The sequence below is a fragment of the Sus scrofa genome, chromosome 2, assembly GCF_054392235.1.
Source record: "Sus scrofa isolate SSC_HxYL_T2T_F1_AM1 chromosome 2, Sscrofa_HxYL_maternal_Yorkshire_Landrace_v2.0, whole genome shotgun sequence".
In the NCBI taxonomy this organism is placed as follows: Eukaryota; Metazoa; Chordata; class Mammalia; order Artiodactyla; family Suidae; genus Sus; species Sus scrofa.
In genome coordinates this window covers 149638439-149662994 of record NC_139384.1, presented here as the reverse complement: position 1 = coordinate 149662994, position 24556 = coordinate 149638439, and the positions used below count along the sequence as shown (strand labels likewise).

The following is a 24556-nucleotide window of genomic DNA, read 5'->3' as shown; positions in this document are numbered from 1 at the left end:
GACAGAGAGAAAGAAGAGAAAAAGAAAACCACTTTCTTACCCACTTAAAAGTAGAAATATAAAGCTAGCCCAAATATTGTGCTGGGGCCCTGGATGTACACTGAGAGAATTCCACGTCCAACCTAGGTCATGGCGACTCTTGGGTCTTACCCAGACCGTGACAGCTCTTGGATCTTATTCTCATATCATGACAATTGGACAGCAGTGGCCCTAAATACTTGATGAAAATGATTGTTTTTTCAACTCTTCCATCTTGCTCACAGCTTTGATGTAAGCACCTGCGGATGGTTTTTGAATACCAAAACCGTTTGGCCAGAACATTTTCAGTGGCGTCAAAATATTATAAACAACATGTACAACTTGATGGCAATGTTTTGTCAGCAGACCTGTAAAACTGGCTGCTCTGAGGGAAGTCAAAACTGTTGGTCAGGCAGGAGCTTACAGTTTGGTAGGTGATGTAAGGCAAAAGCCAGTGGATGTTTAAACCATAATTAAATGTGTAGATGAGAGCAGTAATGATTTACAGCATAAGCAGGAATTGCCCTTGGAGCCTGAAGAGTTACAAGTGTGAACCGACCTGGAAGGAAAGGAGGTCAGGCTTACCTGGGGAGAGAGGGGAGAGGTCTGACCGAACACAGGATGCCCTGAAGGGCTTCGTCTTGAGCATCTGGGGTTTGATTGTGATCCTAATTAGCTCTGTCTGGAGACCTGTGAGGCTGACCTCGACAGTCAACTTGAATTCATTCTGGCGGCTTTGACCATTCAAAACAGAGGTGATCCCATTTTAAAAGGCATGTCTTTTCTTGCCTCACCGGCTTCTTGAGGTTGATACCCTTGGAGGTATCGTCCCAACTCAAAATGTTCCATTCTCGAAGAATATTATATATACATCAAAAACAGGGAAGCTGTCCCATGGTGGGGGTGGGGGGCTCCTGGTAGCCATGCTTGGTTTCTGAGACCAGATCCCTCTCCCCAGGCCATAGTCGACCGGCTCACGGTGGACCTCTGATTTCAGCTGGACCCGATTCAGGGCTGGGATTTTGGATATGAGACTAAGAGGCATGTGACTGGAACTGAGTCTGGGTGTCGGCTCAGCTACCTCTCCCCTGTGACACTGAGAAGCCATGGGAGAAGTGGGTGGCTTGCTGTCTTTGAGTGAATGAGATCCTGGGTGTGCAGGTCACGGTGTCATCACAGGGCCACCCTGTGCAGGATGGGGTTTGCCTGGGCATCCTCTGACAGCCCAGGCTTTCCCCTCTCCATGGTCTCTCCCTCATCCCACATCCCCCGGGACTCCCGCCCTTCTGTGGCACAATCCGCCCTTTCCCTGCTGATCCTCATGGCAGAGCTCTGCAGAAATCTTACTACCCATGTTCCGGAGACAGGGAGCGGCTTCTGAGAGCGGTGATGCTGAGGAAGCTGTGCTCACCGTAGTCGCTGTACACCTTCCCAGCAGTAATGGTTCCGTGTATGGACTTTGTAGGTATGGCTGCGTTTCTACTAACAAGGACTGTTCCTCACCCTGAGATGGTGGTTTCTAACCACATACCCCGCGACATTCTCTAGAGACCATGAATTTGTATTGCTGAGGAGTTGTCTGGATGGTAGCCACACAGCCTGGCTCGGTCCCATAGGAAGGATATCCTGAACTCACAGATGCTGCGGGAGGCTGGGGTGGAAAACCTTGGCTTAGAAATGAAAAGGAGTCAGAGTGCGCCAGAGGGCCAGGTAGTGAGAACCACAGGCTAACGATGCCTCCAACCCTCTCTGCTCTTGGGCTCCCTCCACTCACCTTGGCAAGTCGTAGGAAGATCATTGGGATTGAATGGAGCAGGGTGGGGAGAGGGAGGGTCAGCTGGCACCCTGTCACTGCTGTCTTTTTAGTAGGAAGTAGGCATCTGGAGTCGCTCCCCCACGTAGTCCATGCACAGTGGGGGAGGTGATTCTGTGCAAAGAAACAGGGTGCTGTTAGGAAAAGAGGCCTCAGGGACTTAAGGTAAACATCCATTCTGGGTCCCTTGCTTCAAAAATGCCTGTAAAATTGGGGGTACAGGTTTTAGACCCCCTGAAGCCTGTCTGCAGACCCCTGGTTAACAACGTTTCAACCAAAGGATTTTGTTTCTTCAGGGCATTTCAGATATTAGTGCCCAGGGAATGGGATTTCTGTGGGCTGTGATGTTGAGAGGCTGTTAACTGCAGACCATGCGAATAGGAGAAACCTATGCAGAGAAGGACACTATGAAGAAGCCACTTGGGGATGCACTGAGGGACAAAGGGATGGTGAAAGCCGTGCCCCAAGGAAAATATCAGGGCATGATGCCCCTTTGTTGTTCCCCTGCCAGAGGGTCACCTCTGGGATCTGACAGCACTTAGGGCGATATTCAGCCCAGTGCAGACTCTAAAATAAATAAATAAACAAACAAACAGAGTAAAGCCTGTTAGGAGAAGAGAATTCTCCAGGGCAGAGGCTTGCTAAATTAATTACACAGATGCAAAAATTCAAAGGAAAAAAAATTAGTCTCTTAAAGTTTTAAAAAAAAAAAAGTTATCATGTTGTTTTGCCAAACACTGAAGTTCTTTTAAACTCAAGGAAGCTAACCCTTCAGGAGCGTTTCATCCCAGTTGTCTCAGGAGTCTTTGCTGAGAGAAGGGAGTATAGAATTTGCCTGGTGCTGGTGTTTATTTTATGAAGAAAGGTGTGTTCTTATGAAGCTGTGGGTGCTACAAGTGCCAGTGCCTCCGGGACAAGCAGGCAATTCCTGTAGGAGAGAAGGAGAACGGAGAGGATCAGGGTGGACTGGAGCATAAAGGGAAAACAGAAGGAGACGAGGGCGAGGAGGCAGCCACGTGGGAATGCAAGCCCAAGAGCGGCCAGCTCTTTGGATGCAAAAATAACCCAGAAATGTATCCTGGGTTCCTATATGATATTCTCTAATTTATTACTGCTAACCACATATGCAAAAACTTTAAAAGCACTATCTGGGCTGGCCCCACCTGTGGGATGCTCAAGCCTGGGCTGCTCTCTGGAGCTCTGGAGCAGGAGGTCTCTGGATCCACTTCTGTCTGAATTCTTGCCCTGTTCCTTCTGGCTCTGGATGCTTGAGCAAGTTCAGTGTGCTTTCTTTACCAGGTCTTCTGTTACCTTAGCTGTAAAACTAGCATGATGGTACCACCCGCCTCATAGAGTTGCTGTAAGGATTCTGAGGTCAGATGTGGCAGGTACTGGTGGCACTCACGGGCCTGGCAGTACCACAGGCATGGGGAGAAGCTCCCTCTTGTTTGGCACCTGGAATGATGCCTGGCACATAGTAGGACCCAGGGAGGGTCTGTGCTTTAGCAGCAGATGGATTATTAAGTGGGAAACTCCTTTAGAGTAAACCATGTTCTCCTCTTGGCTTCCCCTTTGAAGTCAAAGGGAGGGATGGCTGAGAAGATACATTCTCATGAGGAATTATCCCCTAAGAGATGAGTATGAAAGCATTTGGTGAAGGCAGGGTGGCTTGAGGTGGTCCTTCGGACGTGGGAAGCCTTTTGTAGCAGATGCCAGCAGGGCATATCAGACCATGTCCAACATGTCACTTCATTTTTGCAGCAAGACTTGGTGGTTGTCCTGCTACAGCATGTCCCTGGAATTCTCAGGATGCAAACGCATCTCTCCTGCTTCCCCGTGAAGGTCCTCCTGAGGTCCCTTATTCTGTGGTTCTGGGAATTTCTGCCACATCTGAGGAAGCTTTGTCAAATTCCATCTTGTTAATATCTTTGCCTGACACAGGAGTGAATTCAGTCTGAAATGTTTTCACCTTGTGATTTCGAAGTAAGTTAAAAAATCACAAACTCATGGACTTGGAGAACAGACTTGTGGTTGCCGAGGGGGAGGGAGTGGCATGGACTGAGAGTTTGGGTTAGTATATGCGAACTATCGCATTTAGAGTGGATAGGCAATGAGATCCTGCTGTATAGCACAGGGAACTAGATCTAGTCATTTGTGATAAAACATGTTGGAGGATGATGGGAGAGAAAGAATGTGTGTATATATACATATATATGTATATATATATGACTGGGTCACTTTGCTGTACAGCAGAAATTGACAGAATATTATAAATCAACTGTAATATAAAAAGTAAAAATCTTTTTTAAAAAATCAGTGAGCTGCTTCATCAGCCTGAGTGATTTGGGCTTGGCTTCCGTTGAGAGTCACTTGTTAGGAGGCAGTGAGATGGCCCAGTGGGGCTGCCTTTGTGACAGGGACTTTGAATTAGCATTGAGGCCCTTGGCCCTTTGATTGGACAGGGCCCACAAAGAGGCCAGACGGAGTTTTTGTTTGTCAGAGGAAGAAACACACCAGGGAGATTTGTTGCTCATTTAAAAAACGATTGGGCATGAAATGGATACTGTTTGGATTACAGAGAAACACATATTCTCATTAGCTTTTGCAGGATCACAAAAGGCCTGATGGCTGAGGTAGCCCCAGCCAGTGGGATCTGGTGCCAAAAAATCTCTGTTACACATTTTCGTAGGGTAGCAGTGTTCAGGATAAAGGGAGTCTCTTTCGTTTCATCATCTGCCTTCTCCTTTCACTCTGATCCATATGTGTAAGGAGTACCAGATAGATATGCGTTTCCACCTTGACCTCACTGTGTAGAGGGGGGAAACCATCCAGTCACCTTTCCTGCGTCCACTGCCTGGGTGGTGATGGATGCCAAGTTGAGCCAGCATGTTTCTGATGTAGGAGGTGGTGAGGGCAATCGCAGCTGGGGGTTGCTGTGGAGAGTGAGACCAGACTGGCATTACAGGTGGATCATTGGAGGTCTCCTGGGAAGTAGAGAATAGAGGCCAGATGATTTCAGGGCTGTACTTTGGTTTAAAGATTACCCAATAAAGATACCTGGGAAAGAAAATGGGTCCAATCTGGTCTGGTGCCACTGTAAGGAATGGAGGAGGAATCCTGTGGGAAGGAGTTGAAACCAACTTGTATTGAGTACTTGCTAAGAGTAATGAGAAGCGTTTGATAGGTTATCTCATGCAGTCCTCCTAAGCATCATGTAAGAGAGATGGTACCCCTCCTCCTGACAGCTCAGAGAGGCTGCATTATGCTCAGGGTCACAGAGCACCCAGGGAGCTGAGTTCACCTGTAAAATGGGATCTTTCTGGAGCCTAGAGTTCATGCCCTCTTGGACTTTCCATATCAGCCCCAACACACGGATTGGTGATTTGTTTGTATGAGCAAAGGTGTCTCTAGGAAGCCTGAGATTTGGGTTCACTGCAACCTGTTTACCTTGAGTGTTGACAGCCTGAACAACAGCCAGTCAAGAGCTTTATACGGAAGCACAGTCCCTGGCCTGTTATGGCATGGTGGGCACAAAGGTGATTTCAGGTCTGGAGCAAGGCCACCTGTGGCTGCTGATGCACTTCAGTTAGACCTCAACCTGTCGATCAGATGTCTGGAGACTCATTGGTCCAAGAAAACACATCTGCAAATTGATCTTTTAGTGGCAATTTCTGGTCCTACCCTACCTTGTGTGTCCTTGGAAAAGTCCAAATCTGTCAAGACCTGGCTCTTGATCCAACACTCCAGGGTTGATTCCCATCCTGGGGTCCTTTCAATCCCTCTCTAGAATGTTCCTCAACTGATCTTTGAAAGAAGACCTTCCCTTTTGTCACATCATGGCTTAAATGTCACCTCCTCAGAGAGGTCTTCCCTGACTACTTAATCTATTGCGCCTACTCATGAGTTCTCTTTTGCCTCACTCTTTTAAAATGAGCTGCTAAGCTTTTATTACTATCTAACAGCCCTCCCTCCGTCATTCCTCCCTTCTCGTTCTTGTTATTCCTCTATGAGAATGCCAGTTCCTTAAGAGCAAGAACTTATTCTGTCTTACCCATCTCCCAAAGCCCAGTGCTTATAATAGTACTTGGCATGTAAAATGAGTTTCATAAATGTTTGCAGAATTGATGGGCTAAAGTCTTTCCTGTATTAAATACAAACGTGTTTGTCTAAAGGCAGATGCTCCAGGGACCCCTCTAGCTCTGCATCTTTGTGACCTAGAAATAAAAGATCCATCCAAAGATACTCCCAGCACAGACAGTTTATTCAGCATTAACTGAGCATATCCCTGGGAGCAGACACATGTCAGGGGACTTGGGGTTCAGAAATGATGAGCCAGACTTGGTCCCTGGCCTCACAGATCAGGACAAAGTAGTGATTAAGCCCATGGGCTGGGGGCCGTTCACACATTCATTCAACAGCAGTTATTAAACCCCATGATTTTCCAGACTCTGCAGGTGAGGGTCATGCAGGAGGGAGGGAGAAAGATTCTCTCTGTGGTCTCCTGGGGCTTCTGCTGGCTTTTTCGACAGACTTAGAATCACATTCCAGCTTTTTCACGTATTAGTTGCATGACCTTCAGCAAGTTTTGACTTTTTCTCCTCCATCAGGTGGGGGCAATATTGGTCTCATAAGGTAATTGTAAGAATGGGGTGGTTCTTTGTACTGGACGTTGCAGTCTAGGCTCTAGAGATGTGAAAGCATACCAAATGCTTGAGGGCTTATGAGTTGTCTACCATAACTGAGGAGAGGGTAAATATTGGAAGAAGAGGAGAGAATAGGCCAGGAATGGGAATTAATTTTGGAAGGAAAGTTTGGGGCCAGATTGTGGAAAACAGAGCCATGAAGCTCTTTCTTAAAAATGAAATTAAAAAATTGAGACTCCATAACTTTAACAAAAATGAGAACATCAATTCCCCCCGTTCAGTGAAAACAAAACACCTTTGCAGCCGTTAGAGTATCTAAAGATGATTATCTTCCTGCTCTGTCTTACCTGCTGGGTACCCAGTATTTATTGCTAAAGAATGAAAATGAAAGATTTTACTCTTTGTGTTTATTCCACATTTGTCTTAAGAAACCTCATAGGTACTTGCCCATAATTTATTATTGCATCTGTCTTCCACGTGCAGTTTATAACTGATTTATGTTTTATATTAGTATTATCAGCTGTAGCTTAGAGTAATGTACATGAGCGAATTGGCCATTGAGTGGCACGCTGGTGAAGAGACAGGCAGGCAAGAGCAAGTTGTGGGGAAGGTTGGAACTGTGAATTGCTCAGCTTATTTAGATGCACATAGAAAATTCTACTTTGCGATGCTTGAACAGTTTGGGACACAAAAACCAGGGGAACAATAAGAATACACAAGATTTAAATGATATAGCACTTAGTAAAACCTACGGTGGGAGATGCAGCCATTCTTCTCAGCTTGAAGTGGTTTCTAATAGCTTAGAAGGTGCCCTCAAGAAACCTCAGCTCCAATCAGCACTAACTTTGTCATGATTGCTTCAATGTTATCAGTTAAGGAATGGAATTTAATAACCTTGGGAACCATCCCAAGAAAGCAGAAATGAATCTACCCTAATTGGAGAAAGAAAGGACTTAGAAATGAATAGTCTCCGATTACTCATTTATAAATCTAGAGCTAAGAGTTTCTGAAAACAGTGGGAGGGGTGAAAGTAATAACAGCTTTAATTTTTGGTAGTCATACCTGGAGAGCCACAAATGTTGTGTAGCTCATTTGTAAACCTCACCCAATGCTTAGCACACAGAAGGCTCCCCAAAGAGCTCTGGATTCTGCAGGATCAGTTGTCTAAAACACCTTGGGGTCTTTTACCAGTGGGACTGCCATAGAGCCCTGGAACAGATGGTTTGGGGCATCTGTTCCAGGGGACATGGGATGCATTTTTTTATTAACCAGCTTTAACTGGAGATGCTTTCTGGCCTTTGCAAGAATGAACAATTTTCTTATGAAGGTTCTTTATATGTACTTTTACTGCTATTGATTTTCCATCTTAGCTATCAATACCCTGGAGAGCTCTCGGCTTCATTTTAGGACCCTTTAAACTTTGTAAACACTTTGACAGCTTCTCAAACTTTCCTACCAAAACTCCCATAAGGGCAAACAAGAGCAAATGCCTACTCTGAGGTTTAGGAAGCAGAACCCACTGTGAGTCCATACATTTTTGAAGCCTGACAGGGCAGAAAGCAGCCAGCCAGACATCTTCTGGCTGAGGATCAGAAAGCACCAACTTTGTCTACCCAACGTGCCTTGCTGAACCTCACTGCCAGTTTATCCCCAGCAGATCGTGTGTTATCCATTCCCTGGACTCAGGCCTTTGGCTGCTGGGATCAAGAGTGTTTGCGAAATTCTTTCTCCTTAATTATTCATTCTCTTTTTTTTTTCCCCTAGTCTTTTACAATGGTACTTGAATCAAGGCCCTTAACACTCCAACTCCATGACTCTCCAGTAGAGACTTTTCAAAGTGCAAAGACCTTCCCTCAAAAAAGAAAAAAAAAATAATATGAAGACCATGCAGGTTGTGCTCTTAGTGAACATAATTTAGGGGAAGGAATGATTTTCATTCCTCATTTCCAGACCCTGCAACTCCACAACAAGACAAAGCAGAGAACGGCTCTACTAGAGATAAACAAATGCCTTAGTGGTCATATGTTGGCTTTAGCAGTGGTTAGATCTGGTTAACCAACAGACGTGTGTTGGGTAAAGTGGGTCCTGAGCTTGATGTTCAAAACGAAATTTTAATGTTTCTTCCTGTGGTGATGAGTCTTACATTTGAGATTGGAAAGGCTCAACAGCATCACAGCTCCTGGATCTTGAAAGCCTGGTCCTCTGCCCTTAGTGTTCGTGCCCTCTCTCTTTTTGAAGATCTTGTAGGAGAGGCAAGGATGATAACTGAACACACACAAGAGGCCAAGGCCCTGTGCAGCACCATCTTTCATGCATTATCTCATCAGATCCTCACAACACTCCAGAGAGCGAGATCTGTTGATCTGCAACTGAACCCTAAAGCAGTGAGTGACTGACCCACCAAGGTCACATCAGCAGGAAGTAGCCAGCTGTGCCTCTCCTCTCAAACCCACACCTCTCTGGTCCAAACTCTAAGGCACTCTTCTAGGCACACTAATTTTCTTTTGGAAATGAGTGGAGTGTCTGAATTTCCCCATTCTTACATGGACAACTATTATGGCTGTGGAATAATGGGAGAACCGTGCTCATTAGCACCGAAGGAGTTAGTTCTCTGGGAAAAGCTCCGTGTTTTATAGGAATTTTAATTGCAGTAAAGCAAAGCACATGTGCAAAAGATAGACTTTATGAGCTATAGAGCTCTTTTAAGTATACCTTTTTCCTGGATATATTTGATATTTATTGCACTTCTTATACCATCTTATTTTCCTAGGTTGTGGAACTGGTCTTAGGTATTTTAAGTAATTCTGTATCCTTTGTTCCTAAATGTCCTTTGAATAATTTCTGCTCATTACAATGAAATAGAACCCTAGTGCTTTTATTATTGTAACATATTAATATGTTCTGGCCATTTTGATGGGTGTGAAGGTTAAAACTTCTTGTGCCTGCTGTCTTGTCCCTCTTTTGAGAGTTGTGACCATTCTCAGGTCCTATTGTTCTTCATGCCTGGTCCTTTCACATGTCACCACCAGGCATTATGCATTTCCCCAAACAGTGATATGTACCATATAGACACTCTACAAATCCACTTACAGAAGGAACTGTGACACTCCCCTGGCCCATGTTCTTTCTTACGACAGAGAGAGAGAGGAGAAAAGAGAGAGAGATAGAGTTAGTGTTAGTTAAGTTGACTGAGCATCAGCAATGCCTTGGAAAGAAACTTCGACTTGGTGTTTATTATAAAAATTATATACGTTTATTTACATATCCAAGCATTTGGCTTTGACCTCTGCTGGTCCAGGGTTTTCTTCACAGTATGAAGTTCTCTTGGGGATCATAGGTAACATGATTCTTGGGGAAGGTGGACAGAGGGGTTTCATATGCCCCGCTGCTTGGCCCTGTAGTCATCACTTTCATCCCCATCGTAAATTATTTTTCTGAGTGGTTTAGTGGCTCCGAGCATCATCTTTGGTGTAAGACTCACCTCGTTTGAAATCCAGGCTCACCAATGCTGTGAACACAGACCTGATACTTAACCTCTCTGCCAGTTTCCCCATTCGTAAATTCGTAAGAAACTGATCTCTATGTCAGTTACCTCAGTGGTGAATTGGAATAACAGCACCTTATTCTGCAGGTTGGTAGATGTCCCTGTGGCTGTTGCTGGACCTTCTGATGGGATGGTGTGTTATGTAATCAAATGCTCCCTGCTTCCCTTTTTCTGTCTTCGTTCTTCTCCTCTCCTCTCTTTTTTCTTCCTCTCCTTCCATCCCACTCCTAGAGGGAAATCAGTTTCTTGGTGAACATGCAGAGTGAAGATGCTTGTCTTTACCAGTCCGGAGCAGCTGCGGAAAGGGGGGCAAGATGTGGGATGAGAGCTTCGAGAAGAGGACATTGTCTTGCTGGGCTAATAACATTTTGTGGTCTGTGATTTTATGGAACATATTTCCACTGCTGCTCTCGTAGACCCCTCTTTACATGTCCTTTTCTAATGATCGGGACATGTAAATTAGCCATGTTGGACTTAGCGGTGGTTGCTCGTAATGTCTGGTTTTGCACATGAGAAAGGAATTAAAGCTTTTCCCGGCCACTGCCAATAGCTCCAGCCAGACTCCAGGGCATCCTTTACCTCAGAGGCAAAAGTGCCATAATCTTACAGGGCTGGACACTTGCTCTTGCCCCTGGCTGTGGAACTCCTGGTGGTCATGACTGGTCATTTTGTCCCTGCTGTAGAGATCCTCCAAGAAGCAGAAGGAGACTCAGCCTTCTCTGAGAGATGTTTCTAGGCTACTCAGTGACGCAGCAGTGGTGGCGGCCTGCAGGGGAAGGGAGTCTGAATTGATTCACCACTTATTGCAAAGATAGCCCCAGGAGATAGAGGATGCCCAGGAGAAACAGAGGGCTCTGTTGTGTGTGAGTGAGAGGAGGCTGGAACTGGTGCTTCTTTTCCAGGGAAGCAGGACAGGAAAATGGAAAGACCTCTCCTTTAGAAGTAGGCAGACCTGGTTTTGAGCACTGGCTTCACCCCTTATTAGCCTTGTGGGGTCAGGAACATACTTTGCCATTTCACATCCATTTTCTCAGCTTTATCTTTCTTGTTCACTTAATGTACCGTAAAGATCTACCTATGTTAATACAAATAATCTAGTTCTTCCTTTATAACAGGTGAACAATATTTCCTAAATGGATGTTGTGTAATCATTTCCCTGTGGATGGGGTTACAGACTTATGTTGAAGCCTTAATCCTCACTGTTGGCTGTATTTGGAGATGGAGCCATAAGAGAGGAATAAAGGTTAAGTGAGGTCATAAGGGTGGGGCCCTGATCTGATAGGATAGGTGTCATTATGAGAAGAGGCATCCGAGAGCTTGCTCACTCAGAGTCCACCAAGAGAATCCCATGTGAGGACACGGTGAGAAGGTGGATGTCTGCAAGCCAGGAAGTGAGCTCTCACCTGAAACAGACCTTCTTGGCAGCCTTCCAGCCTCTGGAACTGTGAGAGAATAAGTTTCTGTTATTAAAGCCGCTCCATCTCTGGTATTTTGTTACAGCAGCCTGAGCAGATGGATATAGATAAACATTCCAGTTGTTTACAGTTTCCCTTAGCAAATGTGTTGAGATATACATTTTTGCCTAACACATTCACCTGCTGGGTCATAGGACATTTCTCTTTTCCCTTCTTTCCATTTATTGTGAAAATTTTCATATATATCCAAAAAGTTTGAGGGAATGATGTCATCAACTCCCCCACACCTGTCTCCCTATGTTTAATGGTTGTCATCATTTAAGGGTGTGGTTGAAAAACCACCCCCCAAAAAGGCTCTTCATAGTTTATACCATCTGCTGCAAACACATGCACACTAATATAAGAGAGAGGATGCTGTATGTATGTATGTATGTATGTATGTATTTGCTTTTTAGGTCCAAACCTGCAGATGGAAATTCCCAGGTTAGGGGTCAAATTGGAGCTGCAGCTGCCAGCCTATGCCACAACCACAGCAACGCAGGATCCGAGCCGTGTCTGCAAACTACCACAGCTTGCAGCAATGCCGGATACCCAAAGCCACTGAGCGAGGCCAGGGATCGAACCCTCATCCTCACAGATACTAGTTGGATTTGTATCCGTTGCACCACAGTGGAAACTCTAGGATGCTTTTAGTTTTAATGCAAAAAGAAGCGAGTCTTCAAACCTTAAATTTGAAGAGGAAAGAAAAGGTCTCTTTCCAGGAGAGTATTTCTGGTCAGAGGCATCTTTTTATACTTTTCCCCTTTGTCCTTGTTTGCCCTCTGTCCCCTCCCACTCCCATCCCCCAGTACTTGGACACACCTGTTCCGCCTTCCTTATCATTCACATGTCTGTCGTATTTGGTTACACAGCCAATACCCGCCTTTGATTGACCTCAGAGAACATGGCCAACCCCTTGATTTGAAAGCTGAGGACAGTGACAGAGGCTTTCCAAGCTGCCATTCTTTTCTGGTTCCAGCAAAATCGTATGGGTGGAATCTTCTGTTTTGTATTCTGGGAGGCTCTGTCGTCAGCTAGTAAACAAGCCACTCTGGGGAGGGGGGAAGGCAAGATGCAGGCACACGTTACCATGGGGACAGACAAGCTGTAATAAATGTTTGAGATCTTGACTTGACGAGGTTTTAGCAGCTTGGAGTAATTTCTTTGTCAATCATCCATTAAGTCACTCCTAATGAATCACGGGGAGTGTCTTTGCTCTTCAGAGGAACCTGACATGAGCATGATGCAGGCAGAGAGCAATCATTAAAGGGACAAGGAGACGACAAACAGTCATTAGTTTGTCAACTTTTTGCAAATTGAGTGGCCTTTTGTCAGAGCAAGTGACCACAAGTTCACATGGTGGTTTTAGATTAAAATTTTGCTTCTTGGTCTCACCAGGTAGCCTTGTTGCCTCCCCGAATCCTGTGCAGCTTCATGTCCCCAAGGAAGGGGATCACAGGGTTTCCTTAAAGAAGGAAAGGGGGCCCTAAGAATTGACCTGTGGGACTTCCACCTTGACCCCTCCTCTCATTTGGACGATGAGAGTGTGCAGGGTCTCTGTTCCTACTAAGGGACCACTTCCCATGTAAACTGTTTACAGAGTTTTCTCTTCCTAATCCTCTCCACCACCTTCCGCATGGGAAGGCACGCCATGTTGTCGTTACCGTGGAACTGGGCGGCTGTGGCCCCCCCAGAGTCCACACTGGTTTTAAGGCTCCCCATGATGACGCGGCCACCCTCTCTAGGCTTGCCTTACACCACCACCCTACTCTAAGGCTGCCCTCCTCCAAAACTGCCATGACTTCTCTTACATATGGGAAGATGGTCTTCATTCTGTTACCTGGGTTAAACTAACCCACCTTTCCCACAGACAGCAGTTTGTCCAGGAAGTCTCAGGTGGCCCACAGAAAGGCTGGACTGGGGTACCTCCCCTGTCTCCCATAGCAGAGAGAACTTGCCCTCGGATCACTCGTGTCCACTACTGAGCAGCGAGCTTCCAGAGGGTAGGAGTGACATCTTGTTCACTCTCAAAGTGCCAGCCTCCAGCCTGAAAAACTGGACTTGCACAGAAGAGATGCTCTGCAAATGTTAATGGAATAAACCCAAGCATCATCACACCCGCAGGTGATGCTTGGGGACCTGCATCAGGAACGTCCTCGCATCTCAGCCTCTCTGAGATGGATGGTAGCCTGCTCTGCTGTTCCAGTTCTAATAACCATTTGCCACTGAGCTTATAGGATGTGCCCAAGGACAGCAAAAAGGCTTGCTTCAGATGTTTAAAATCGATGTAGCTAATTAAAAATTAACTCATACTGAAAAACAAGTTCAGAAACAATTACGATAATTAAAATCTCCCTACCTTAATTGAGACAAGCGGTGAGCTTAAAAAATAAAATTAATTAAAGAGAAAAGAACTTGCAAGAAGGTTGTAATTAACTGGGTCTTGAATACAGTGTTTTCCAGCTTGACAAATTTAAGTTCATTCTTTTTTGTATTCTTTGAGAAAGGTTTTTGTAAAAACTACTGGAAAAATTAATTGGACATGTGTCATATGCTAGTTGACACTTGATTGGTTTTTGTGTGTGGGCAGGAAAGACGAAATGAACCTCCCAAGGGGATCTGCTTTCTTGTTTGAGTCCATGTGAGTCGTGCAGGTGTTTTGGTAGAAGAGGTGGTGGGGACACTGGGGTTTAGTTTAGCATCTTCTGGTGAGTGCCACGTCCTGTCAGCAAGCACACGCTGGGAAAGAGAGGGACTTGCAGCACAGTCTCCAGAAGCCATCAGCACCTGGACGAAGAAGCTTCCACTCCTGGTCAGGGTTGTCACTAACCCTCAGCCTTCTCTCCCTACCTCCTCACCTGCTCAATTTCCTCGTACCTTTGAAAGGGCCTCTCAAACACCACTTATTATTCTGATCTCTTATCGTCCCCCTTGGGAAGTGGAGCTTGGCAGCCCTGCCCAGGGCTGGTGCATGTGCCATTCAGGAATGGCACCGAGAGCCTCAGGGCTGCTGGGGAAAGCATATTTGTTTTTTTTGTTTGTTTGTTTATTTATTTATTTATTTATTTTATTTTCCCACTGTACAGCAAGGGGGTCAGGTTATCCTTACATGTATACATTACAATTACATTTTTCCCCCAGCCTTTCTTCTGTTGCAACATGAGTATCTAGACAAAGTTCTCAGAAAGCATATTTGGGAGGCGGCGTTTACGTGAAAGTGACACACTCCTTTACCGTCCTTATCCCCTTTCCATCCTACTACTGCTGTTTTTTTCAAAAACAAGATGCATCCTGGTGATTAAAGTAACAGCTTGATTTGCTACTGTTTTGTTGTTCTGTGAAGTTCATTTGCTCTAAATAACTCCCATACGTGTTTGAAGTGTTCCAACCCTGGTAATTAATTTTTAGCAGACTTTTGAGTCCTACGTGCAGATTGTTAACGTAAGCATGTGTATGGAGTTAAATAGGTGATGCTTTTTATTTATTAGTATTTCTGGTTGGAATTTTGGTTTGGTTTATTTTTTGTTTGTTGCCTGTTTGTATTATAATTATTAGTTTCAAGAATTGGGAGAGAGTACTCTATAGTATTAGCCTAATGATAGGGTGACAGATGGCAAGGTTGCAGAAAGGCAGTTGACAGCTGTGGATCCATGACAACTTTGATTCTGCATTCTGAGGGGTTAGGCAGAAGGTGTATTGTCCATGGTGGGCACCCCACCTTCTGCGGAGCCCTGGGGCCATGTGGGGTATCTTCGGGGCATCATGGTTGGTCCAGCCTTGGCAGTACCAGGACACTGAGCTACCCCTTGCTCCTAAAGCCTCATCCTGCCCCGAAGTCCTCTCAAGAACATGGTGTACCTGGGCTCTCTCCTGGGTGTAAGGTGGGGACACCCCATCAATGTCTAAAGGAGACTCTAGGTGATTATTATGCTGCTGGTGCAACGTGGGGAGGGGTTTGGGTTCTGAAATCAGCCAACCAGGTGTCACATACCGTCCGCCCCTCTCATCTTCTTTGTACAGTGGGCACACACATAGCAGCCATCACCGTGGGTGTTTGTGAGAATTAAGAATGATAATCCAATTAGAGGGCTTAGTTCACTGCCTGCATGTCAAAAGCACTCGGTATGTGTGAGCTATTGTTCTGGTTATTAAGAAGGCTTATTATTCACTCTGGAAACAAAATCCAACACACAAAAATTAACACCTACGAGGTACTTAACATGTCCAGGTCTGTTCTTTGCACTCATAAAGATAAATTCATTTCATTCTCATGACAGCCAGAAGCAGCAGTAGGGATTGGCATTTCCCCCTTTCACAGAAGAGAGTAGCGAGGGATAGAGGGTTAGGGAGCAGTGGAGCCAGCATTCCCCTGACTGAACACTGTGCTATTCCTGCCGAGCTTAGCTGACTCTTTCCTTAAGATTGTGCTGCCCACTGAGGCCTCTGGATCCCAGTGTGATGTTGTGTGTCTGTACAGTTGGCTCCAGAAGCAAAAGGAAGCTCAACTTTGGCAACAAAGCTTGTCATATAGTCCTGCAGACCTTGACACCCATTACCCTAGACCAGCCTGGCATTTGTCATCCTGGAGATCCACTCCAGCGAAAATCCTAAGGGTTCTACAGCACTTGAAACCAATCAGGGAAATGCCTCAATTGTCTGGGGCCATTAGGGGCCTGGTCCTCAAGCTTCTTGAAATCCCTAAGTGTCTTACTTCATCCTGTGGTGACTAGAAGCAGAAAAGGGAGAAGAGCCAGCACAGTCATCCTCAGTGGTCATCTGGTTGTCATTGAGTTTTAGCTCAGTGTTGTGTGAGTCTTGGAAAGCAAGTCACAGCTGGCTTGCTGGACTGCCACCCTGGGGTTGGGGCCCGAGGGCAATGTATGAGGAAAAGACTCCTGGCCGAGATGCAGCAGCCTCCTGGCTTCTCATGAGGACGTCCCCAGGGAGCTAGAGAGTTCCACGTGGGTGAAGAATTTCCTGTGGCAAGTTTCTGGGAGGCCCAGACTCCAAGGGCTCTGAGCAGCAGTCACAGCTCCCTGCCACTCCCTTCCCAGACATGAATCCCTCAGCTTAAGAGCTGGGAATGAGCACCCTGTCCCTGGGGCTCTATTCAGCCTCCCGCCTACCAGCCTGTTTCTGGCTGCTAAGCACCAGGCATCCTACCGGTCACCAGGATCTGCCAGGTGACTCCCCAGGGGACCAAGACCTGAGTCTCCTTCTTCACCTGACTAGCCTGAGAATATAGCCTGGCTTCAGTTTGCAGAGGCTAAAGCTGTTGTGGGGGTGGGAGCTGCCTTAAGTGGTTTAAGCACCAAAAAGAAATATCTCTGGGTAGAGTGTTTTCAGGTCCCTTGAAGAATTCTAAGAAGCTAGCCTAAAGAACATGGCATTGAGATTCTGGGCCTGAGAGGAATTCTGGCTTCCTCCAGGTGCAGGGGGATGGTGATCCCTGAGAAGCTCAGGGGTTGAGGCAGTGATGGCATTTCTTATAGCAATTTTTGTTTTGTCTGGCCACCCTGTAGCATATGTGAGTTCCCAGACCAGGGATCAGATCTGAGCCACAGCCACAGCAACACTAGATCTTTAACCCACTGTGTTGGGCTGAGGATTGAACGTGCATCCTGGTGCTGCAGACACTGCTGATCCCATTGTGCCACAGCAGGAGCTCTTCTTATAGCAGTTTTGCTGTCCCTGCTTGGGATACCAGTTTGTTTAACCCCGAGTTTGTTCAGAGGGACCTGGGAAACATCACCTGCCCTGGCAGCCAAGAGCAGTTATGAAAGATTTACCACTGTATGTTCTTTTCTCCTTTGTCATAGATTAGTTGACCGTAAGTGCTTGGGTTTATTTCTGGGTTTTCTAGCCTGTTCTGTTGACCTATGTCTATTTTTGTGCCAGTACCATATTGTTTTGATGACTGTAGCTTTGTAGTATTTGCTAAAGTCTGGAAGCTTGATTACTCCATTTTCGTTTTTCTTTTTCGATACTGCTTTGGCTATTCAGGGTCTCTATGTTTCCATACACATTTTAAAATATTCTGCTCTCATTCTGTGAAGAATGTCTGGTAATTTGATAGGGATTGCATTGACTCTGTAGATTGCCTTGGGTAGTGTAGTCATTTTGACAATATTGATTCTACTAATCCAATAACATGGTATATCTTTCCATCTGTTTCTGTCGTCTTTGATTTCTTTCATCAATGTTTTATAGTTTTCAGAGTATAGGTCTTATGTCTCTTTAGGTAGGCTTGTTCCTAAGTATTTTATTCTTTCTGATGCATTGTAAATGGGATGGTTTCTCTGATTTCTCTTTCTGGTCTTTCATTATTAGTATATAGAATTGAATTTCTGTGTATTAATTTTGTAGCCTGTAACTTTGCCAAATTCATTGATGAACTCTAACAGTTTTCTGCTACTGTCTTTAGGGTTTTCTAGGTATAGTATCATGTCACCTGCAAACAGTGATAGTTTTACCTCTTCTTTCCTATTTGGATTCCTTTTATTTATTTTTCTTCTCTGATTGCTGTGGCTAGGATTTCCAAAACTATGTCAAATAATAGTGGTGAAAGTGGACATCCTTGTCTTGTTCCTGATCTTAGTGGAAATGTTTTCAATTTTTTACCATGTTATCTGTAGATTTTTCATATTTGGTTTTTATTATGTTGAGGTAGGTTCCCTCTATGCCCACTCTCTGGAGAGTTTTTATCTGAAACAGGTGTTGAATTTTGTCAGAAGCCTTTTCTGCATATATTGAGATGATCATATGTTTTTTATTCCTCAGTTTGTTGATGTGGTGTATCACATTGATAGATTTGCAGATATTGAAGAATCCTTATATCCCTGGGATATATCCCATGTGATCATGGTATATAATCCTTTTTAATATATGTTTGTATTCAGTTTGCTAGTATTTTGCTGAGGATTTTTCATTTTGTTCATCAGTGATATTATGTGGAGTTTTTGTCTGGTTTTCATATCAGGGTGACGGTGGCCTCATATAATGATCTTGGGATTGGTTCTTCCTCTGCAGTTTTTTTTTTTTAGAAGAGTTTTGGAAGAATAGGTGTTAACTATTCTCTGAATGTTTGATAGAATTCACCTATGTAGCCATCAGGTCCTGGACTTCAGTAAATGGTGCTAGGAAAACTGGAAAGATACATGTAAAAGAATGAAAGTAGAACACTGTCTAGCACCATATGCAAAAATAAACTCAAAATGGATTAAAGACCTAAATATAAGGCCAGATACTGTTAAACTCCTAGAGGAAAAAACATGCAGGATGCTCTTTGATAAAAATCATAGCAACATCTTGTTTGATCCACCTCCTAGAATAATGACAATAAAGACACAAACCATTGGGACCTAATTAAACTCAGAAGCTTTTGCCTAGAAAATGAAACCATTCAAGAAACGAACAGAGAACCCACAGAATGGGAAAGAGAATCTTTGCCAGTGATGCAACAGACAAGGGCCTACACTCCAAAATATGCAAATAACTCATGCAATTCAACAACAAAAAACCAAACAACCCAATTGAAAATGGGCAGAAAACCTAAATAGACATTTCTCGAAGGAAGACATAAGGATGGCAAACAGGCATATGAAAAAAATGCTCAACATCACTAATTATTAGAGAAATGCAAATCACAACTACAATGAGGTATCTCCTCACACCAGTCAGAATGGCCATCCTTAACAAGTCAACAAATAACAAATGCTGGAGAAGGTGTGGGGAAAAAGCTACCCTCCTTCACTGTTGGTGAGAATGTAAATTGGTATAACCACTATGGAAAACAGTATGGAGATACCTCTGAAAACTAAATATAGAACTACTGTATGATCCAACTGCGTAATATAGAACTACTGTATTATCTACTGCTTGAGATATATACAGACAAAGCTTTCACTGAAAAAAAATACATGCACCCCTATGTTGGTTTCATCACTATACACAATAACCAAGACATGGAAACAACTTAAATGTCCATTGACAGATGAGTGGATTAAGAAAATGTGTTGCATATACACAATGTAATATTACTCAACCATAAAAAGAACAAAATAACACCATTTTGCAGCAACATGGATAGAACTAGAAATTCTCACACTAAGTGAAGTAAGCCAGAAAGAAAAAGACAAATACCATATAATATCACTTATTTGTGGAATCTAAAATATGGAACAGATGATTCTATCTAAAAAAAGAAACAGATCATGGCCAAGGAGAGCAGACTTAGGGTTCCCGGGGTGGGGGGTGGGCAGGGAAGGGGAGGGAGTGGGGTGGATGGGCATTTTGGGGTTTTTTTTTTGGATTCAAACTGTTGTTTTGGAATGGATGGGCAATGGGGCCCTACTGGACAGCATAGGGAAATGTGTGTGATTGGGTCACTTTGATGTACCGCAGAACTTGAGGAAGCATTGTAAATCAACTGTAGTTTGATAATTAAAAAAAAAAAGAAAGATTTACCACCCAATAGGTTTAGTCCCTGGAGAAGTGAAATGGCACAGTCGCTTTTGTTTTGCAGGGAATTCCCTGTGGCCTCTTCTCTGCCCTGAGGAGCCTGTCCCCTTCAGCCTGCTGAGCATTGATGAGCTAGGGGCCCACTGCTTAGCCTGTTTTAGGAAAAGTTGTAGTGTAGGAGCTGCTGGCTTTGGAAATGCTTCCTCCAGTGACTTGGTTGAATCAACTTCCCTCCCCCTGCCATTCTTCCCACCCACAAGGCACACTTGCAGTCAGATGGAATATCTTAGGATCACCCAGACACGGCTCCCTACCTTGGAGTATGCTGGCTGCCCTGCCTAGATTGCCTTTTCTATCTGTGCTTTTTAAAATCCTGCCCTTCCCTCAAGAGCCAGTTCACATATTAATGCTTCATTAATCCTTGCCCCAGAAATTGATCTCCCTTTTTCTCTCAAGCTCTGTTTTCATTTTATATGCCCGGCATGGCCCTTATCTAATTCTCCTTTGCACAATAAATATTTATGTGTCAGCTCCCCCCCGCCCCCAGCCCCTGCCCAACTCTCCTGTAAGTTTGTATGGCTCCAAACTGTCTTGTGCATCCTCAAGTTCTTCACAAAACTTAAAATAGTCTTATTTATGCTCCCAGTCCATCTTCATGGAACCACAGCCAAAGCACACCATCCTCTAAGACTTGGTACATTATAGGAACTGAGTAAAATTGGGCACCAAGTCATAAAAAGCAATAGCAGACAAATAAGCGAAGAGAGAAATGTAGCTTTGGGTCCTCAGAACACATAAGATTCTAAAGGATTTTTAAAGTAATTCCTGGCCAAGATGAAGATACTGAAACTCCCCAAAGCACAAAAGAGTCATGTCCTGATGTTGAAGAAAAGCATGTGCACTAGACACGGAGCTGCCCCTGGCTTGGGTTTTCATTCCAGTCCCCGCCAGCCTGAGGAAACAGCAGAGTGCAAACACATGGTCGGTTTATATCCCGCTCATGTCCTTGAGTACAAATAGAAATTCAATTTCCCTCTGGGTCCTAACCCCTTCTCTGCTTGTTCTGTTTGCCTCAGCCCTGGACCCATCCAAAGACCCCTGCCTGAAGGTGAAGTGCAGCCCTCACAAGGTGTGCGTGACCCAGGACTACCAGACCGCCCTGTGCGTCAGCCGCAAGCACCTGCTCCCCAGGTAAGCCGCAGGTTGCCAGGTGCTCTCTAGCCCGTGGATCTGGGGACCCTGATCCCTGATGGGGGGATTTGGAGACATGGGGGACCAGGTATTGGTATCTGTATCTTGGTACATCTATGGTATGTGGGGTGTGAACTCTTGTGGGTGTGTGAATCTCCTTTCTCAAACACAGATTTGCAAAACATGTTAATAGCTTAATTTCCTTTGAATCAACTCAATTGGACTCCGAGCCCTTGCCTGAGCAGATGAACAGAAAATCCCTTCCTGGTCATGCTGAGGGCCCTTCCTCTTCATGGAACGACCCCAGGGTCCAGGAAGTTCCTTGCTGAGAAAACAGGGGCCGTACCTGTTCTCCATCTCACCATGATTATACTTTGAGGCCCTTGAGGTCAGGGGTCATCTGCTTCCGTGGTCCATGGGACATGGGCCCCCTTGGCCAGGCTGGAAGTCCTGATTTGGGGTCTTCTCAGGACCGCTACACGGTCATTCTTTCTGAGAATGTGTTTTGTTATTTTCTCAGGGAGAAGCACCTGATACCCTCTTCTTCAGCCCAGGGGGATGTTTCTCCTTCCTCTGCAGGGTGGTTAAAGCCTTTGTCTCTTGCCCCCCAGCCATCCCCAGTATCCAGTGGGTTTAGGCTTCTACAAATGACCAAAGAGCCTTTGAACTCAGGCTACTTCTACCTTCAGTCCTGCTGAAATACTTGAAGCAAGAAAACAGACACACACACACACACACACACACACACACACACACACACACACACACACACACAAAGTGGGGTTGGGTAGGTTGGGGTGTGAGAAAAGTGATTCCGGTGCCATTTCTGCCCCTCTCCCTGTAGCCTGTCCAGTGAAGAGGTGGCACGATGGGCACTGGAGTTATGCATGGTTGGGTCACACACACTTGGATTCGGCAACCTCCTCTGCCACTCACCTGTACTACACCATAGCCTTGGGCAAAGAAAGCAACCTTCCTGGAACTCGATTCCCACTGAAATCTGCCTCCCTATGACATTTGCCCTTTAGTCCCTGTTTCCCCCTGGGAAGCAGGCAGAATGGGTCCTGCCCCACCTCTTAGATCTTGAGTCTGAGCAGTTCTTGGCCCTTTGGCTTCTCCTCTTGGGACACGCTTTCATTTTCTTCAGTCTAAGTGGTTTCCTCGGAACATGTGTGGGGAGCTCCCATCCTCTGACACTGGCTACACAGAGAATCAGTGCTCCGGGGCTGGTGTGAGAGCACAGAGCAGAGGCCCCATGCCCCTGGTCCCTGCAAACCTGGCACTTGCAGCAACACACCTAAGCTCCGTGGTCTCTTAAAAATAGGTATGCTTTGTCTCCATAAGCCTGGGACTTGCATTATAAGTGCTTTGCCCTTCCCCCAGTCTGCAGGTGCTCCCTGGGTGTAAAGATAGATGATACCCCTGAACCCTGGCCTGTGCCCCGCGTTGTGCTCAGAACCTTCATGCTTGAATCCCTCCAACCATTTTGTCAAGTTGGTACTTACTTTTGTCTTCATTTTCAAAAGGAGAGTGTTGAGGCAGAGAGGCAGTGGTCTTTTGCTCATGTATCTGGTAAGTGGCAGCCATGATTCAGACCCAGGACTGTCCAGCTCAAAACTTAGGTTTTTCATCAGTACCGCATGTTGGCCTCGTCATTCGATGTGTTTCATGTATTCATTCATTCCTTGTCCTTTAACTAAAAGGTATTGAGTACCTACTATGTGCCAGGCCCGTGTGAGACACTGAGGCTACAGAGGTAAACAAGAGACCTCACTCCTGCCTTCAAGGAAAATTGGGTCCATTGCCGAGTGGGTTGTGAAAAACAGGGTTGGATTTTGTTATTAAAAAATCCTTTTAGGACCTCTGAGAAAACTCTCCTAGATTCTCCTGCCATGCACGATTTCTTCCTTCTCTGAAGGAAGAAAGATGTGGCCTCTTTTGCTGCAAATACCAGATACCCTCTAGGATGTTGCTCTGCATCATTCAGCCGTCTGCTTTTGTGTGTGTGGGTCTGTGTGTAACACTGACAGCCCATTGCTTGGTTCCTCCTAGAAAAGTCTTTTCTGTAAGTGCCAGACACGAGATTTCCAGTTATAAGCTCCAATCTCTTTGAGACGGAGACAGCAGCCTCATTGGTATTCAGGCATACCCAGGTGTAAATGGTGTTTTTCTGGGCACACCAGGTTTCTGTGTCAGAAGCACCACCACTTTTTTGCTTGTGTCGAGAGATGTTGGAAGATGCTTCATCTTCTGCATCTCCATGGGGGCCACAAAAATACAGCGGCTCAGAGCACAGATGGGGAAGGAGCCCATTCAAGGCTCCATCCAGGTGGGCTACTGCTTAGCTGTGTGACCTTGGCACGTTCTTTGACCTTGTTGCATCTGGGCTTCCTCGGTGGCAAATTGGGTTTAATGCAAATGCTTGCCTCATCCCTCTTTCCTCTTTGTGGGGATCATCTTCTAGTAATTCTTTTATTTTTTCAGTGTTTTATGGGTTTATTTTTGTTTTTTAGGGCCGCACCCTCAGCGTATGGAAGTTCCTAGGCTAGGGGTCAAATCGGAGCAGCTGCTGGCCACAGGCACAGCCACAGCCACAGCAACACCAGATCCAAGCCATGTCTGTAACCTACACCACTGTTCACAGCAACGCAGGATTTTTAACCCACTGAGTGAGGCCAGGGACCAAACCCAAGTCCTCATGGATACTAGCCGTGTTGGTTTCCGCTGAGCCACGATGGGAACTCCCAGTAATTCCTGCAGAGGGGGTTTATGGGTGGTAAATTTTACTAATCCTTGTGTAGGGTATTTTGTGTGCATTTTAGGGGGACAGGTCAAGAGGGTACAGGTGTGTAAGGTACCTAGACTAGGGTCACATGATGACCAGCTTACAATCACACAAATAGTTATGGGGAGATTATTATTATTGTCTCACTCATTCTGGAAGGTCAGCCAGAAAACCCCCAGTTGGGGCACTCTGGAGAAAAAAAAAGTAGCTCACTCCAGGGGCCTCGACCCCTGCCTTGTTCTGGCCTTTGGAGTTCCTGCCCAAGGGAAACTGAGGTGTGGCAGGAGGGTCAGTGTCAATTCTGCTGCCTCCTTTGTGATTCAGGGCAGGTAAGGACTTGCACGATGGCTTCATGGCGGATGCTGGGTAACCTTTGTTCATTGGAAAAACAGCCCAAAGAGGAGGCTTGGACTGAGGGGCGTGCCCACTTCCTCATCAGGAGCTGCAAGGTGGCCTGCACTGGGGAGGCTCTGAAGTGGTACTCATTGCGGGTGTGGGTCCAGCCTCCCCCAACACCCTCTTGGGGCCTGAATTCCTCAGCCCCTATGAGCCCCTTGCAGCATCTTCTGAGGATCTTGAACACCCTCCCAGATAAAACATCCATCCCTTCCACATTCTGCTTCAGGGGTCCCCTCTGACCAGGGAGGC

The 24556-nt window shown here is 45.5% G+C and overlaps 1 protein-coding gene across 1 annotated transcript in view; it reads left to right on the top strand.

The window, feature by feature from the left end:
• The window catches only part of SPOCK1 (SPARC (osteonectin), cwcv and kazal like domains proteoglycan 1), a 514699-nt gene that overhangs the window by 325763 nt on the left and 164380 nt on the right, over positions 1–24556 (top strand). The window contains exon 4 of the mRNA XM_003354287.5: positions 21009–21123. Within this exon, the coding sequence (XP_003354335.2) occupies positions 21009–21123 (115 nt within the window). The remainder of the gene's footprint in view (positions 1–21008; positions 21124–24556) is intronic.